This window comes from Nyctereutes procyonoides, unplaced genomic scaffold (assembly GCF_905146905.1).
Source record: "Nyctereutes procyonoides isolate TBG_1078 unplaced genomic scaffold, NYPRO_anot_genome, whole genome shotgun sequence".
NCBI classification, from domain to species: Eukaryota; Metazoa; Chordata; class Mammalia; order Carnivora; family Canidae; genus Nyctereutes; species Nyctereutes procyonoides.
This window is the reverse complement of record NW_026575136.1, coordinates 26,769,104-26,787,895: the sequence shown is the minus strand read 5'-3', so window position 1 is coordinate 26,787,895 and position 18,792 is coordinate 26,769,104. Positions and strand designations below refer to the sequence as shown.

General features: G+C 38.6%; 1 protein-coding gene across 2 annotated transcripts; it reads left to right on the top strand.

The window, feature by feature from the left end:
* The first annotated feature begins 7,669 nt into the window (after positions 1-7,669).
* Positions 7,670-14,500, top strand: LOC129495527 (serpin B4-like). Of its 2 annotated transcripts, none has more exons than XM_055303112.1 (7): positions 7,670-7,837; positions 8,412-8,468; positions 9,886-10,014; positions 10,683-10,800; positions 11,621-11,760; positions 12,116-12,208; positions 13,885-14,500. In XM_055303112.1, exons 1-7 carry the CDS (start codon positions 7,670-7,672, stop codon positions 14,284-14,286), a joined length of 1,107 nt encoding a protein of 368 aa, XP_055159087.1. In that variant the 3' UTR covers positions 14,287-14,500. The 2 variants fall into 2 exon arrangements, with proteins under 2 accessions (XP_055159087.1, XP_055159085.1); XM_055303110.1 differs by having other exon boundaries at positions 12,053-12,208.
* Positions 14,501-18,792: the final 4,292 nt, after the last annotated feature.

Below are 18,792 nucleotides of genomic sequence, written 5' to 3'. Positions count from 1 at the left end.
TGCCTATAATAAATAAAAAAATAAAAATTAAAAAAAATTTTCAAAATATCAACAGAGCCCATAATAGATGTGAAAAACAGTATAATTTCTCTGACAAGATGCCAAAGTACAGAATGAAATTTTAAAAATAGAACTGATTAAAATAATGTAAAATATCAATCAAAATTATAAATATCAATCCAAAACTAATGAAAAGAAAGGGATGTATGAATGGCACTAGAGATGGGAAGGAAGGAAGGGAAAGCCCTAAACTGAGAGAAACTGACCAGGGAACTCATAGACTGAAGCAGTTAGAGTGGCAAGATGGCCCCAGGTAGGCTGGAAAGAAACTGTGCCCTCAGAAGACCCCCAAGGAGATGCAAAATCCTGCATCTGAGGGGTGGCAGACGGAAGAGGGTCAGAGATGTAGAGAACTAAAGATAGAATTCCAAGGAAGATGAGTCAGCAGTGAAAAATAATTCAGAAAATTCACTGTCAAAGACTGGATAAGGGGCCATCAAAAGGCTGAGGAAACCACCAAAGGACTTCAGCAGGAATGTTTATGGGGCATAATGGGGTTGGGGTACAGCTGACTCAGAAACAGATGAATAATCTGCACCATCTAGCCAAACCTCAAGCCTGAAAGGACAAACCACAGATGTTTTTAATGTGGCTCACTGTTTCTACAAATTATATAAGAGCAGTTGGCTCTGAATCCTAATTATCCTCAATCACAAATGGGCAATATATCATACACCCAAGGACATTCCCACATTTCTGAAGCAAGTGTGGCCTCTAGTTCCCCAGAATTACATTTCAATGATCAATCTCCCTACTTTCCCCACCCAACTGCAAAAAAATGATAACTGCACATCCTTTTCAATATGATACTTCTCACTGCACATTATGTTTGAAGATCAATCCTTCCTGATACATGAATATCCGGTTCATTTATGTTCGCTGCTGTAGGATATTCCATTGTATTAGCCTAGCATATTTTTTTCCTTATTCTTTTTTTTAAACATCTTGTTTGTTTGTTTGTTTGTTTGTTTGTGTGTGTGAGAGAGAGAGAGAGTGAAAGAGAGAGAGCATGAGCTGGGGGAGGAAGGGAGAGAGAAGGAGAAGCAGACTTTCCACTGAGCAAAATGTCCAATGTAGGGCTCGATCCCAGCACCCTGAGATCATGACCTGAGCCAAAGGCAGATGTTTAACTGAGCCACCCAGGTGCCCTTTCCTTATTCTTTAATTAATAAACATCTAAGTTGTTTCTGCTTCTTGCCATTGCCAATTGTATGGTCATTAACTCTCCTTAAGCACAGCATGCTAGTACACCTAAGATATATATATTTAAACACAGAACTGCTGAATTTGAAGCACATACCACCAAATATTCCCAAAGTGGTTGTACTAACATTTTCACCAACATCTCATCAATAATCTCTTCTTTCACATCACACCAATCCTAACTATTATTACTGGTGTTAATCTCACTGTTGTTTTAATTGCATTTTCCTAGAAAGGTGATGTATCTTATCACTGCAAATGTATTCTATTTTCCAGTATTTACTTGTCAAGATCCATGGAAAATCTTTTTCAGATTTCAGCTGGTTACTGCTAGACTTGGTACACAGAAAAAAATATTTCTCCTTGTGTTCCAAAGCTCATCATGAGTAAGCAGCTGATCCCACAATCTTTATAACCAGTTGCTGCTACATCAACTAAGCACCATGGCTACCTGATATCCCAACACCTTTTCTTCTGCCTGCACTTTGTGTCTTGCCTCCATCAGTGATAACTTGATGCTACTATATGCCATAGGCCAGTGCCCCATGTCCTCTTAGCGTGTGCTTCTCAATATATGTTTAACCTGATACCAGAATTCCATCTGAGGATATTTTTCCTAAAGCAATTTACTTACTCTATTAGTGAAGGGCCTAGCAGAAAACAAATGACACAGTCAGAATGGATAATTCAGTAAAGTCTGATAAAGAAACTATACAATGCATGGTCAGGGCTAAGAGAAACCAAGAAAGAATGGTGAATAGCACAAGGTGAGCAACCATGGGGAGACACTGCCATTCCTAGATCTAAATAGTAAGGGGAGGAATGGTTACCAAAACCCAGAAAACAGGTAGAGCTGCAAAAAAGGCTGTCCAATAGTATCTGTGGCTTTTGGTAAAGAAATGCAGCCATTCCCTGGCAATGGAGCTGAGAAGAAGCTGGAAGACTTGTTGCCTCCCACTGGCCCAATGCAAGTGTCTGTCAGATGACAAGACACTGATTATGTCACCTTACAACTCAGCTTCCTGCAGCCCACAGGAGGTTGAAAGAGTGAAGGGTAGAGCTGGAAAAGCAAAATAAAATCCCCAGCAAACCTACATCACATGTACTCGAGTTTTTTCACCCCTCTAGAATTTTTTCTCCCCATTGGTACTCCAGAGACAGCATCAACATCAATATTACTTTATATAAAAAACATATTCAAGTAGATAAGAAACATCATGAATCCAATGATCAAAAGGGCAAAAGACATGAGAAGATTTTCAGAAAGGAGATTCAATTAAAACATATGTAAAATAAAATAGAAATATATTCCATTTGTTGACTATGAAATGGAAGTTTTGAAGTCACCGGGAATACTGGGAGGATTTAGGATGAAGAGCTAAAACCACAAAAAGGTGAATAGGTAACTGAAGACTTAATGAATAGTAAGGAGTAACACACAATATGGTAGTTGGGCATGTGGTGACATACCCTCATGGTTGAAAACTAAAAATAGGGCATTGAGACAGGAAAAAAAAACAATGGCTAGAAAAAGCAGTGGAAATAAAAGAAAGAGAAAACGTTTCCTCACTTCATAGTATGAAGATGGGGAGTGAAAAGCTGCCTCTGAGAAAAGATCTAGTGACATGCAGTCATGGGGAACAACCATTATTTCACATAAAGCAAAGAGGAATAGGAAAGGCAAGAGCCTACACTGGGGTTTCTTGGCAAAGAACAGGAATGCCCACACAAATCAGGGAGGGAGTTATAAGAGAACAACAAAGAACAGTGCTGGATTTAGTTGAAAGTAGGATGACTGTACTGGCTGGTGCTGGAGGTGTGGGAATGGGGGAAAGGGTGGAGCTACTGTAAATCTGTCTTCCATGATATACTTACACAAGAGACCATTCCCTAATTGATACCTTTATAAATCTTACTGGAATGAGTTCTCCTCTGTGAAATTTTTTTTACAAAGCTAATTAATCCTAGTCTGATGTTATTCAATGTATACATAGCTGTATCTGTATCTGCAGGGAATACAGTGTTTGGCAGTGTTTGGCAGTCATTGGATGCTCATTGTTCTCCACTAACCAGTTTCCCTGTAAACAGATACACCACATGCTTCATAAGCAGGAAGAAGAAGTAAAATTCCCCTAGGATGTGCAACTTAACAATCACACCCTTCACAAGGAAGTAAGGTTCAGGAAAACCAAGGACGTATTTCCTAACCAACCTATAAAGGCATTAGAAATAGCAGGATAGTTCCCAAAGGTGTATGTTCCTCCTAAGTTTTATTGGGCTTCTGGACTCCTGTCACCAATGATGTTGGTGCATCATTTAGAAAATACGCAAAGACACAAGTTGGCAAGGAATCACATGCAGAAAGTTCTGAAAATGGCTGAGTCTTTTATGACACTGTATGAAATCAGGATATCATAATCCTGTCAATTATAGGAACACTTTTCGGGAACAGAAGACAAGTATGAAATGATTTCTCAATTGAGCCCAAGCTCTCTCTAAATGTAAGCGCACTCTTGGTCCTTATAATTAGTCTCTTGTCCTTAGACTCTACTTCTGTATGACAAGTCTTAGTCACTTAGTCTTAGGAGATTTCAGCCTTAGTCAGAAGTTCCCTTAAAGGCCAATTTATGCCACTTTGTCACCAAATTTCTTCCCTCCACACCCATGCTGAGCATCTTACCTCTGTCTTACGGGGTCAGATCCTTCTCTTTGGAGCCCAAAGAAACTCCTCCTACTCCTGCTTCAGGAACCCTCACTTCTATCTGGTGACAATGGCCTGTGACACCACCTTCACTGAGAAGCTCCTATTCCTCATGTTTGTGATTTTTCGCCGTGGGTCTTTTTCTCATCATTTTCTTCTACCTTTGGACCTATTCCTTCATCAAAGCCCCAACAGTCGGCTTTCTCCCTTACCCCTACCCAGTCTCAACTCGGAGATCTGTTATATAACAATCCCATTCAGGGATTCACCACACACAGAGGGACAGAGGAGACCTAAGAGCAGCATAACCTGGAGGGCAATGGTGGAGGGGAGAGTGGGGACATCTGCCAGAAAAAAAACTTTCAGTTTTAGGAACAAAAATCCCATTCACCCTCTACCTCCTATCTCCACCCTCTGTGCTTCTAGGACCCTGCTGTAGATGAATCTTCCTGTGAATTCATGATGTGCTAAGACAAAAGACCAAGACCCTATCCATGGCAAGTATTAGAAAGGACCCACTATGGAACAAGTGCTAGAGAGGTGTGCTGAAAATCAGAACTCCCACACATAACCCATCATATTGTGGTAGAAGTATAAAATGGCATGGCCACTGGGAAACAGTCTGGAGCTCAAAAATCAAACATAGACTTACCATATGACACACTGATTTTACTCCCAGGTATATAGACCTGAGAGATTAAAACATACATCTGCACTAAAATTTCTATGTGAAAGGTCATGTCAGCATTATTCACAATAGCCAAAGAGCAAACAAAACCCAAATGTGCAGTTCACACATGAATGGATTACACAAGGTGGTAGTAACATATGACAGAACATTCGTTAGTCATATAAAGAAATAAAGCACCACTACATGATACAGCATGGACAAACCAGGCTAATTGAAAGGAACTTGATACAAAAGGCCACATATCATGCAAGTCCATCTATATGAAATATCTGGAACAGACAAACTCATTGAGAAAAGTAGATTAGTGGTTTCCAGAGACTGCAGTAAGGGAGAGCTATCTATACAGGGGTCTCTTTGGGGGTAGGTGATGAAATTGTTCTGGAATTAAGTCACAGTGATGGCTGCACAACTTTGTTGATGTATTTATAACTAGTGACTACTATGTTTTTTAAAAGTGAGCCTTACAGTATGTGAATTACTTCTCAAATAAAAAGTTTATCTATGGTACAAACATCCACTTACCCCCAAGGCAGGCCAGATTTTGGGCTAGATACCCCACAACACCACCACCCCCTCCCATAGCCATGCCTCAGGGTACAGTGTACTCTGTGGAGAAAACACTTTCCTTTATCTGCCTCTTTTCCCACCCTCTCTCTTCATTTCTACTAAATCCCAGCTTGATAGAACCGTCTGGGGGAAGGGAAAGTAGGGCATGATTTGATTCTTTCTTGAGCCTCACACCCCGAGGAAATTACCCTTATGTTGTACTTCACTCACTGTTCTTGGCTGTCCCAGGATGGAGCCCTAAAACGGCATCTGAAAGACCAGCGTTGTCTCCTGGTGACAGTAGTATTTGACTGTATCTCACCCCTTCTGATTTTGTAGAAGGACATTATCTCTTTTGAGAGCGCAGAAGAAAAAAATTATTTTCATTTAAACACAAGGAGTGTATGTAACATATATGGGGAATGGATACACATGCAGGTTTCTGAGTCAGCTTATTCGCCTGATATCTCACCTGGGCAATTCACCACCTGTAGAAACCTGAGCTTTTATTCAACAGCTCTGTGCTTCACTTCTGTCATCTGTGCAATGGAGATAACAAAGGGATCCGCCTTAATAAACTGCTAAGGAGTAAAAGGGTGAATACCTATCCCCACTCTGTAAAAATCAAGTTTTTGATATGATTCTACCTGTGGGAACACCATGCACATGAAGGGGATAAGGATCCCGTGATAGCAGAATTAAACACGGCATTCAAAGAACACCTTTGTCTCATTTTTCTTACGGGTAGTTGACTATGGCATCCAGTCCATGAATATGAAGCTGGTATGCTAATGGGCAAGCGACAGAGAAATGTCATGATTCTGGAGCTCAGACAATTTATTTTTGATTCATATTTATATAAAAAACTAGAATGCTTCCACACCCTATGGTCTGTTTTTATCCATTGTTCTTCCCCTTGTGAGCATGTTAACACTGCAAGATAAATGAACTTCCCACTGTCCTTAAAACACAGGGAAAATTTGGGACTGGCTGCAAGGGGGCAAGGGTGGTAACAAGGAGAACAGCTATCAAGGCATAGCCTTTAGGAGAAGGCAACAGATTCTTGTTCTCTACATATTGCTGGGACCCTTGTCAGTAGTGCTTTAGACAGAACTCGAGCAATTTTCCTGGTTATACAGAATAATTACTAAGGAAATTGACAGGTTGAACAAGACCTTTCAGAACTAAAGATAGAGGGATCCCTGGGTGGCGCAGCGGTTTGGCGCCTGCCTTTGGCCCAGGGCACGATCCTGGAGACCCGGGATCGAATCCCACGTCGGGCTCCCGGTGTATGGAGCCTGCTTCTCCCTCTGCCTATGTCTCTGCCTCTCTCTCTCTCACTGTGTGCCTATCATAAATAAATAAAACAAAAAAAAAATTTAAAAAAAAAAAAAAAAAAGAACTAAAGATAGAAAATATAAACTTTGTTATGGTTTATGTGTGAAATGGGCCTTAAAGACAGCCACATCTAAGAGAAGACATTTTTTAAGGGTTGTTTCCGGATAAATGTTTCAGGGGCATGTCAGGAAGTTGGAATTGCAACTCCATCCTCATTGGTATTGGAAAGACACCTACATGCATTTCATAAGAGCCAATGACCACAGGCCCGCAGTGTTTTGCTGCAGGGGAAAAGGAAGTACAGTAATGGAATGATCATGCTTTATTCCCATAAATATTTTGAGTTGATATACATGATGGTTAGCCTGGTTAAGAAATCAAAAGTGGATTTACTTGAAATACCGACTACAACGAGTAATAGAAGGTGGCAGGAGAGTGCTATATATTCTGGAGCTCACCGTTCACCACACATAGGCTGACAAGGCTCCCTGCCCACCTCTGCTTCCTCCAGGAACACAGGTAAGTACTGCTCCAGCTTAATAACAGGAATCATTTCTGAACATATGGTAATGGTGTGTTTTCTATCCTGCATCGATCTCATTCTGTGTGACTGGGTTTTACTTATTCTGCTGGGGTAAAACTAGAACATCTTCTTCAGCTGATTTATCGTTCATCTAACTTATTTACTTCTGATTAAACAAATGCTCCCTTGGGCATCTGTGTGGTTGGGGAGAGAGTCTCTGGTACCCAGAGAACCCTGAAGGAAAAGGCAGAGAGGTGCCTAAATGGGAGCTGTCTGAATCTTTGTGTTGATATCAGTAATAAAGCACTTTCTACCTAGGCCTAGGAGTGCCAGTGAGCAATGAAAGATAAAGATGTCTTAGTACTTTTTCACAAAAGTTTTTTTAAATAGTAATTTTGATAGTCGTCTAGTTATGAAATTTACACATATACACTGAAAGAGGTTTGAAAAGTAGAAGGAAGAAAAATTTTAGTTGCCAGAATCCCACAACCCAAATATAAGTATTTCTTTTAAGAAATAATTTCATTACAAACTAATCTTTCCTTCAGGAAAGTCATGAAATGAATCTGATCCTTTCCTAGGAGTTCCAGATCGCACCAAGGTTGCCATGAATTCACTCAGTGCAGCAAACACCCGCTTTGCATTTGATCTGTTCCAACAGTTCAAAACATCAAAAAAGGGTGACAACATCTTCTTCTCGCCTCTCTCCATCTCATCAGCATTAGCCATGACCTACCTAGGTGCCAAAGAAAATACTGCACTTGAAATTGGGAAGGTAGGTGTCTACTTCCTACACAGGTCACCAGCTTAGATTGATTTCTCTGTTGGCTTGTGTGCAGATGGCCCCAGATCTGGCTGTGTAGCACAGGAGGCTGAGCAAGCATTCCCATGACTGGGTGAGCACAGAGCTTTGGGGGGGGGGGCACATGCCCTCCCCAGGGCTCTGCTCCATTCACTTCCCTGGACCTAGATTTCCTCTGATAGCCCAGATGAACTCCCACAATTGCACAACAAACAGAGGCAAGGCTTAAAGGGAAGAGTAATGGCAGAAGTGACATGCTGACTTAAATTCATGCAAAACATTTCATGTTTTCTCATCAATGAATAATGACACAGGATTCTCTGAAGTGCCTTTGCTGTGGCTTTTCAAGGAGCAAATGCTTGCAATGAAGTTTTCTATTCTCTTTTTCCTTTGTTTAGTGGTTTGGTTTGGTTTGGATTTGGGTTTGCGTTTGGGGTTGGGAGTTTTGTTTTGTTTGGATTTGGGTTCTTTCTTTCTTTTACTTTTTTCTTAATTTATTTCCAGATCTTTTGAGTAGGTTTCTTATCCCGCTTCCTGTCTCTTCCAGGTCCTTCACTTTAATGAAGCCACAGAGAGCACAACAGGAAGAGCTACAACAGATCATGTGAGTCACAGAGCACTTGAGTCTAGAAGGAGAATCGCATATCCAGGAGGCTCATATTTTAAGCTAGGCATTTCAGATAAACTGTGAAAAGTCCGTTTTTAGGGAAATTCTTAGGTAAAAGAGACTGGACAGAGTTGCATCTCGTTTCATATTACATTCTTATTTATTTCATACTTTTGTCTCCTGAGGGGAGATCAGCACTGTGCCAAAAGAGCTTCAAATTCCTGCTCTGCTGTTAACCAATGGGGAACATGAGCAAGACACAACTGTTCTAAGGCACCATGACCTCATCCCAGGAAGCTGGGAGTAATAAAATAATCTGCTTCAATGCATATAAACAGATGGAAAACATTACAACAGTGCCTCGATTACTGGAAACTGATAAATTTTATGCATTACTATTGCAGAGTAACAATAATTACAGTAATCACAATACTTTTGCTAAAATAATATAATTTTAATTAATTCATTAATGGACTAAACAGGAATAAGCATGCCTCCAAGCATATTTTGGGAAATGATTAGATGAGATACAGAGTTTATAAACTTAAGGTCCAAAACTCTTGGCTAGCAAGTAGAAGGTTCTGGATTCAGACAGGCCTAGGTTCAAAATTTGGCTGTGCCACCTGCGTCTCTTTGGAAAGTCTATTTAATTCTGAGTTTCTTGTTTTCATCTGAATAGGGATAAAGAGAGATACAAATGTAAAGCCCTTACCAGGCACATACTATTCCTACACTTAGAATATGACCACCATAGGGCACCTGGGTGGTTCAGTGGTTGAGCATCTGCCTTTGGCTCCCTGGGTCCTGGGATCAATTCCCACAGGGGGTTCCCTGCAAGGAGCCTGCTTCTCCCTCTGCCTATGTCTCTGCCTCTCTCTGTGTGTCACTCATGAATAAATAAATTTAAAAAAAAGAGAGAGAGTATGACTATCATGAGTGAAGAGCCATTGATCATAGTCAACAGGTCTTAGAAGAAATACAATCTAGTAGTGTAAAGGGCTCCATGTCATAATATAACTGAAATAAACAAATTCAACATTATTATATGACTGATAGCTATTAAAATGAAATGTGCCTCTAGCCCTTAAGAAGCCTAAATTTAGCTGGGGAGTTTTTACCTAACCCATTTGTACCAATTAGAAGATAATCCAATGGTGGAATGGTGCTACATCTATAGTTCATAAGTGAAAATTTTGGATTACTTACTCAGAGCAGAAAGAAATTTCCTGAAGGAGACTGAATTATAAGGATCTTAAAGAATATTTAAGTAAATCCACCTAAAATCAAGGAATAACAATAAATGTCACCTGCAGGACTATCAAAGTATAGCTTTGGGTCTAACAGTTTACATGGGGCTAGTATTCATATTTACATTGACAGAGAATGCAATGAGCTTACTTTTTAATATTTGAAGGTTGAAAAGACGGAAAATATACACCACCAATTTCAAAAGCTTCTGACCGAATTAAAGAAACCCACTGATGTATATGAACTGAATATGGCCAACAAGCTCTATGGAGAAAAAAAATATCAATTTCTTCAAGTAAGTTTCACTTGGCTTGTTATACCTTTAACCTGAATCCCAGGTCCTTAAATGAAATATCCTAGAACTTGACAACCCACCAATATAAAGTCCGGTTTTAGGGATCATGTCATCAACCCAAAAGAGATTCAGTAGCAAAGGAAGTCATGAGATGCCCCAATGATCTGATACCATTCAGTCACATAGTGTAAATTTTGGTGGACAATGACCCATGAAATGTATGACTAATGGGATACTGATGAGAGTGCAGGCTTGGTGAGTTCTAAGGGAAGTTGAAGAAGTACCAGGGGTACACTGAATGCCCAGAATGGAAGATATAAGCAAAAGCAAGAACCCTAAGGTTTGATAGTACTGCTTAGGAGTCCCAGAAACACACCATCTCCTTTGGAGCATCATGCTTTGCAGTTTGCAACCCAGAGCCTCTTCTGACCCAGCCTATGTCCAGAAGTTATTGCCTTTCAAAGACCTCACTGTTGTGCCAGCCTGTACTTGCATTTCAAATTACCCACATGTGAACTGTATAAAATACGCATGGGCAAGAAAAAGTAGATTTCTCAGGGCCTAGATTCCTGTACTGTATTTTGTCAAGACTGAAGATAACTAACTTGGGAATACGTAATTACTGATGAATTACTCTTAATTCCTCCTTTCTTCCTTCTCCGTCAAAGGAATACATGGATAACATTAAGAAATTTTACCTAGCCAGTGTGGAATCTGTTGATTTTAACAATGCTGCAGAAGAAAGTCGTAAGATGATAAATTCCTGGGTGGAAAGCCAAACTAATGGTAAAGTATGAGAGATTGCCCATAAAAATCACTCTTTTTGAGTCCCTGCTGTGTGTGAAATCTGTTCTTGACAGCATCTGGGGTGCCAGTGGGGTGGGGGTGATGGCTTTGCAGAGAGGCTGGAGGAGAGCATTGCAGATGATGGAATGGTCCAGGTAAAGGTGAAAAGCAACAAAAGGAATTTCTGTATGACAGAAAGATAATTACAATGAAATACAGCTGGCAATTGGTGTTTGCTCATGATCACAGACGACAGTACCTTCATGGATCCCAAGTCTCTGCTCCAACCCCATCTTGGGTTCACATCCTTTAAATTCTCAAAGTGCAGAATAGAGAAGAAGACACCCCAGACAGTAATATCTGACAGCACAGGGCATGTGTTTCGGGTTATAGAGTTCATGCCATTTGTCCTCAAGAACAATCAAGCCCTATTTCTTCAGAGTATTAAGCCCAACATTGAAAAAATAGAAAGGGTGGGAGGAATGAAGAATGGGGGGTGTGGTTGGAAGAATTCAGGGAGGGAAGGAAGCTAGGAATGGAGGTGCTTCAAGAGTAGCTGAAATCCATATTCCGTGTGAGATGACTGAAGTCACCCAAAGACAATGAATCTGAACACCTTTCCCATAACAAGATGGGGTATCTCCAGCAAGGATAACTCCATCAGGCTGGCATCACAAGGAAAGCTGCAACTCAAAAATTATTGCTCACAGTCCCTAAAGTAGTGACTTGCCCGAATGATCCACTGTAACTTTCAAAGCATCTTCCAGACAAACCACTTGTACTTTCACAGAAGACCTTTGATTTTTTTTTCCTTTTGCAGAAAAAATCAAGGATATGTTTCCCAAAGACTCTCTTAACCATACCATTCTGGTTCTGGTGAACGCAGTCTATTTTAAAGGACAGTGGGACACCAAATTTGATACAAAAAACACAGTGGAGAAAGAATTCTGGCTGGACAAGGTATTGTAATTTCTTTATAATATGTAACACACTCATACATGGAATGTTAAATTTAAACTCATATCTAATAGCACATGCAATGGCAGGGAAAAAATGAATTTGTCATGGTTGTATTTTCTTCCTGTTTTATTTTTTTACTTTAGATAAAAATACTTGAAGAAACTCTTGCTTCCAATTCACAAATTTCACATATCATCCCTTAGAAAGAGGATGTGTTTGGTATCTCAATAGTATTATCTTCTTTTTAACTAATGCCTCACTTGGCATTTGTCTGCCACGTTAATTACTGCAGGACACAAGCAAACCTGTGCAGATGATGAGACAATCTAACGTTTTTAATTTCACCTCACTGGAGGACTTGCAAGCCAAGATCCTAGAAATACCATACAAAGGCAAAGATCTAAGCATGATGTTGCTGCTGCCACACGAAGTAGATGGTCTGCAGAAGGTAAAATCTTATGTCTCCAATTCTTTCTACTATTGCCTGATTTCCTAGTAGTACAATCCTTATATGGGCTGTTCATTGAAGCAATGCTCACAGATTGGTGGTGGTGGCTGACTGAGTTCAAGTACAGAGTACTTCTCTGCATACAGCCTAAAAAAGAACTTTTTAAGTAGAATCTGGTATTCTGTGTGTTCCAAAAAGTAAATATCCTAAATAACACAGTGTCATATGGAATATATAGAAAATCTCAACATCAAGGGTCCCATTAATATTCTGATGAAACTATGGAATGTCAGTTCAAAAGAAACATACTTAGGCACACACATTAATATTTTGCAACCATAAGAACTTCTAATATATTCCAGTCTATTCATTAGAAGACAAGGAAATGAACACTCATATGAAGGTGACACATAGAAATATTTGTAAGCTCACTCATAAACAAAACAAGTAAATTAACATAATGAAAGGTACATTTTAAATATCAAATCACAGTGGTTTTGTAGACAATGGACCAAGAGATTTATTTTGATGCTTACTTTTCAATTTGGAAGTATTCAATCCCTAGGAGCTCAAAAGTCCTTTGGGAGCCTCATTGCTCAGAATCAAAAATAAATAAATAAAATTAAGATGTGGGGGGATTATAATTTTCCTCTTAAAATTGTTATAGTGAAGGTAATACTTAGAAATATCTAGAAGAGTATCTGGCACATTGAGGACATTCCAAACATGGCAGCTTTCCAATGACTCCAATAGCTTGCCGTGCTGTTGAAGCCACAGGGAACTTGCTGCACACAAAATAGCTATCATGCTAACACTGGGATTTGGAGATCCTCAGGGAAGGTAACATGACAACACACGTGAAGGGCCATAATATGTCAGACTTCAGCTCAGCAATTCCCCTTATCAATGACATAAGGACTCCCAGTCCTGGGACTTTAACTAAGGTAAGCAATCCAAACAAGGCAAAGGCTTTTAGATAGAAGTGGCTCAAGACATTGAAAATTTTGGTGCATCTTTGTATTATCAATAGTTTAACTTGGGGCTGACACGTAGTGAATGCTTAAAAATATTAATTAAGTAAAGATATATACGTTGAATATCAATTTAGATACTGTGTAATAATTTAAACTTGATTAGAGAAATATATACCTATATGAGAAATGTTTACAAATAAGTAAAGCAAGAAAAAGGAATAAAAGTTGTACCTACACTATAAAAATTATTTCAATTAGAGTATACAAAATTATGTACACAAGGATAGTAACAAGAGAAGTCTATTTGAAAATGAAGCATATCATACATATGGAAGGTCTGGAGGTCTGGAACTATGTAGAGTATAAAAAACAGAGATACATAGTTCATCTCTTACAAAATAACTATTTAATAATTCTGTTATGTATATATACACATACATATCCATATATATACATGTATAGATATTTATGCATATATGTACATAAATATAACACAGTCCTGAATACATAGTATGTTTTTCGACTGTATAATATATATTCACGACTGTTATTTTTGACTGCTCAGACAAGATGTGATAAACTGAATCTTCTGCATTTACATTTACTGTTTAAATAAAAGTTTTCTACAATTCAATCTAATGTTAAATCGTGCTTAATATCCTTGAGAATCATGTCAGCTATTCCCTTTTTCCACTGCTGCAGCTTGAAGATCAACTCACTGCTGAGAAACTAATAGAGTGGACGAGCTCACAGAATATGAGCAATGGGCAGGTGGATTTACACTTACCCCGGTTCAAAGTAGAAGAGAGTTATGAGCTCAAGGCCACGCTGAAAGCCCTGGGAATGGTGGATGCCTTCAACACAAAGAGTGCCAACTTCTCAGGCATGACAGGGAGGCAGGATCTTGTGGTGTCTAAAGTCAGGCACAAGTCCTTTGTGGAGGTCACCGAAGAGGGCACGGAGGCTGCAGCCTCCACAGACGTAGAAGTTATTGCCAAATCAGCACCAACCTATCCTTTTCATTGCGATCACCCTTTCCTGTTCTTCATCAAGCACAATAAGACCAACAGCATCCTCTTCTTGGGCAGAGTCTCTTCCCCTTAGATGCAATTAGCCTGCCTCTATTGAGGAGGAAATTCACATTTGTTCCAGTACATGCACTGCGAGAAACAACAGATTCTCTTTAGTTTTTTTTCCTTTCCAATCTCACAGTCATCACTAAGAATATAATGGTTGAAATGGAAATAGCCTGTCTGTCTCTCTCCTTCTACAAACATGTAAACCTACTTCATCTCCCAGTGAAAATTCCCCTTTGGACAAATGTTGAACATAAGATAAAATATCTTAAAAAAGATATTTTAAAACTCTATCTTCTAACTAAATTTGAAATCATATCTCCTATTTCAGAAATCATATCTATTATTCAAACTTATTAACTTAGATATCCACATTTATTTGAATTTAGGTGATAATCTGGAACACTTTCATGTCTAAATTCCTTTTATTTTATGAAATACATTATCAATAAAGTAATTATTTATTCATATTATTTGCTGCTTTTCCTTTTTTCTCTTTTCAACAAAGTACAAGCAGCCCACCACACATAGGAAAGATAATTTAGAAATACATTATCATATAGAAAGAGCATTCAAAGCAGAAGATCATAAGGCTGACGGTAGGTTGGTACCAAACTTTGAAAGTTTCTATTAACCATGTTAACCGCTTTCTAATTTATTCTAAAATAAATCAAAAGCCATTATAGATCTCATCTTTTTGTTTTCCAAAGAGAAGAATGAGATCATCATATCTGCAATTTTAAAATACACCTCTGGCTATTAAGACATAAACAGATGAGAAGAAAGAACATTGTAGATACAGTGAGATTAACTAGTAAGCCATCAGAATGTCCAGAGTAGAACTAAGAAATTGAAATAAAAAACTGAATTCTTTTGGATTAAAGTTTTTGATCACTGCTGAATTACATGTAGGAAATAAAATTCATGATACACTTAGCACTTGTACATACTATCAAGTGCTGTGCAAGGTGAAAATAAAGATACAATTCCAGGGGCGACTGGATAGCTCCACTGATTGAGCATCCAAGTCTTGATGTTAGCTCAGATTTGTAAGAATTATTCAGGAAGTAAAATACACACGATTATAGCAACACATTATATATATGACAGAAATGAGAGACAGAAGCCAAAAATGATATACAATTTTCTGGCCTACCCAATGGGTTGGATAAAAAAAAAAGATTCTGTTTTGGAGAGAGGAAAAGATCCTGGGTTTAGGTTTATATTTGTTGAAGTTTAATTACTTTTGAGACATCCAGATAGTTATCCAATAAGCACTTGAATATACAAGTCTAGAGTTCAGATGCAGGATATGATCTGAAGCTCTAAATATGTCATGCTCCAAAGACCCCACCAAAAAAGGAGAATTACAGATCAATATCCCTGATGAACATGGATGCAAAAATTCTCACCAAAATATTAGAGAGTGGGATCCAACAGTACATTAAAAGGATTACTCACCACAACCAAGTGGGATTGATTCCTGGGATGCAAGAGTGGGTCAATATCCACAAATCAATCAATGTGATGTACTACATTAATAAAAGAAAGTACAAGGACCATATGATCTTCTCAATAGATGCAGAAAAAGCATCTGACAAACTATAGCAACCTTTCTTGATCAAAACTCTTCACAGTGTAGGGATAGAGGAAATATACCTCAATATCATAAAAACCATGTATGAAAAGCCCATGGCGAATATAATTCTTGATGGGAAGAAACAGAGAGCTTTTCCCCTAAGGTCAGGAACATGCAGGGATGTCCACTATCACCACTGTTGTTCAACACAGTACTAGAAGTCCTAGCGCCAGCAATCAGTCAACACAAAGATGTGAAAGGCACCTGAATCTGCAAAGAAGTCAAACTCTCCACTCTTTGCAGACAACATGATACTCTAAAATGAAACCCAAAAAAAGACTCCACCCCAAAATTGTTATAACTCATACAGGAATGCAGCAAAGTGGCAGGATATAAAATCAATGCACAGAAATCAGCTTCATTTCTATACACTAACAATGAGACAGAAGAGAGAGAAATTAAGGAGTCAATCTCATTTATAATTACAACCAAAACCATAATATACCTAGGAATAAATCGAATCAAAGAAGGAAAGCATCTGTAGTCAGAAAACTATAGAACATTCATGAAAGAAACTGAGGAAAACATAAAGAAATAAAACATTCCATGTTCATGAATTGGAAAAACAAATATTGTTAAAAATCTCTCTGCTACCTAGAGCAATCTACACATTCAATACAATTCCTATCAAAATACCACCAACTTATTTCACAGAGTTGGAAAAAATAATCCTAAAATTTGTGTGGAACCAGAAAAGACCCCAAATAGCCCAAAGAATGTTAAAAAAGAAAACCAAAATGAGTGGCATCACAATTCCGGAATTCAAGCTCTATTACAAAGCTGTAAGTATCAAGACAGTGTGGTACTGGCATAAAAACAGACACACAGATCAATGGAACAGAACAGAGAACTCAGAAATGAGCCCTCAAGTCTATGATCAAATATTTGACAAAGGAGGAAAGAATATCCAATAGAAAAAGATAAGTCTCTTCAACAAATGGTGTTGGGAAAATTGGACAGCTAGATGCAGAAGAATGAAACTGGACAATTTCCTCACATCATACACAAAAATATACTCAAAATGGATAAAAGACCTAAATGTGAGACAGGAATCCATCAAAATCCTAGGCAAGAACACAGGCAGCAACATCTTTGACCTCAGTCTCAGCAACTTCTTGACAGACACATCTCCAAAGGCAAAGGAATTAAAAGCAAAAATGAACCACTGGGACTTCATCAGGCTAAAAAGCTTTTGCAAAAGAAAAGGCTTTATCGACAAAACCAAAAGGGAATCAACAGAATAGGAGAAGATATTTGCAAATGACATATCAGATAAAGGGCTAATATCCAAAATCCACAAAGAACTTATCAAACTCAACACCCCAAGAACAAATAATCCAATCAGGAAATGGGCAGAAGACATAAATAGACATTTCTCCAAAAAGACATACAAATGGCCAACAGGAACATGAAAAATGCTCAACATCACTTGGCATCAGGGAAAAACAAATCAAAACCAACAGTGAGATATCATCTCATACCAGTCAGAATGGTTAAAATAAACAAGTCAGGAAACGACAGATGTTGGCAAGGATGTGGAGAAAGGGGAACCCTCTAACACTGTTGGTGGGAATGCAAGCTGGTGCAGTCACTTTTGAAAACAGTATGGAGGTTTCTCAGAAAATGGAAAATAGAACTACTCTATGACTCAGCAGTTCCACTACTGAGTATTTACCCCAAACATACAAATGTAGTGATCTGAAGGGACACCTGTACCCCAATGTTTATAGCAGCAATGTCCACAACAGCCAAACTATGGAAAGAGCCCAGATGTCCATCAACAGATGAATGGATAAAGAAAATGTGGTTTGTGTACACACACACACACACACACACACACATACATACACACAATGGACTACTACTCGGCCATCAAAAAAAAAATGAAATCTTGCCATTTGCAGTAATGTGGATAGAACTAGAGGATATTATGCTAAGCAAAATAAGTCAATCAGATAAAGGCAATTATCATATGATCTCACTCATATGTGGAATTTAAAAAACAAAACAGGATCATAGGGGAAAAGAGAAAAAATAAAACAAGATGAAATCAGAGAGGGAGACAAACCATAAGAGACTCTTAATCATAGGAAACAAACTGAGGGTCACTGGAAGGGGGGAGTGGAAGGATGGGGTAACTGGGTGAGGGGTATTAAGGAAGGCATGTGATGCCATGAGCACTGGGTATTATATAAAACTGATGAATCACTAAACTCTACCTCCGAAACATTATATGTTAATTAACTGAATTTCAGTAAAATTTAAAAATAAATAAATAAAAAGAAAAAACAAAAGAAAATAAATATGTTATGCTCAACATGAAAGTGTTACCATGTTTATTCAGGAACTCTAAAACACGGCTAAAAAAAATGGTAGCTAAAGGCAAGAATAGATCCTAGGGAGAGAGTATATTATAAAGTGATAAAAAAGGAGGGCCTAGAATGGACTTCAAAGTGTATCAATATACAAACACCAAGTGTTGACAATTTTTAGTTTCTAGAACACAGCTTTGCTTAAGGGACTGTATTCATTCCAAATCCTTCTCAGTCAGTACTGAATCCCTGCTGATTTCATAAAACATGAATTTTGGAGGATCTGAACAAGGTCTCAATTTTCTTCAGCACAATTCAGGAACCTAAGAACAGAGCAGAGGAAGTAAATATTTCACCATAGAAGTATAGAGACTTGGTCAAGGGAACTCATGGACCGGCAAGCCAGTGGGTAACATTATAAACCATGCGGTGAACAGGCCAGACAGGGAAGGCAAGTGGGAGGCAGTTGCCTTGATGAACACAGAGGCACTGGGATACCTAAAGAGGTTGAAGAATAGAAATGAGAGGAAGGAGTTTGTGAGGTATCTAAAAAGATCAGAAGTTTGGCCCAGGACCAGGGATT

Bases quoted from the DNA above. Each gene is read 5' to 3' on its own strand.
- LOC129495527 (XM_055303110.1), top strand. From the start codon at position 7,670: ATGAATTCACTCAGTGCAGCAAACACCCGCTTTGCATTTGATCTGTTC. The intron at 10,015-10,682 runs GTAAGTTTCACT...TCTCCGTCAAAG, and splicing joins AAAAATATCAATTTCTTCAA to GAATACATGGATAACATTAA. The intron at 12,209-13,884 runs GTAAAATCTTAT...CCACTGCTGCAG, and splicing joins AAGTAGATGGTCTGCAGAAG to CTTGAAGATCAACTCACTGC.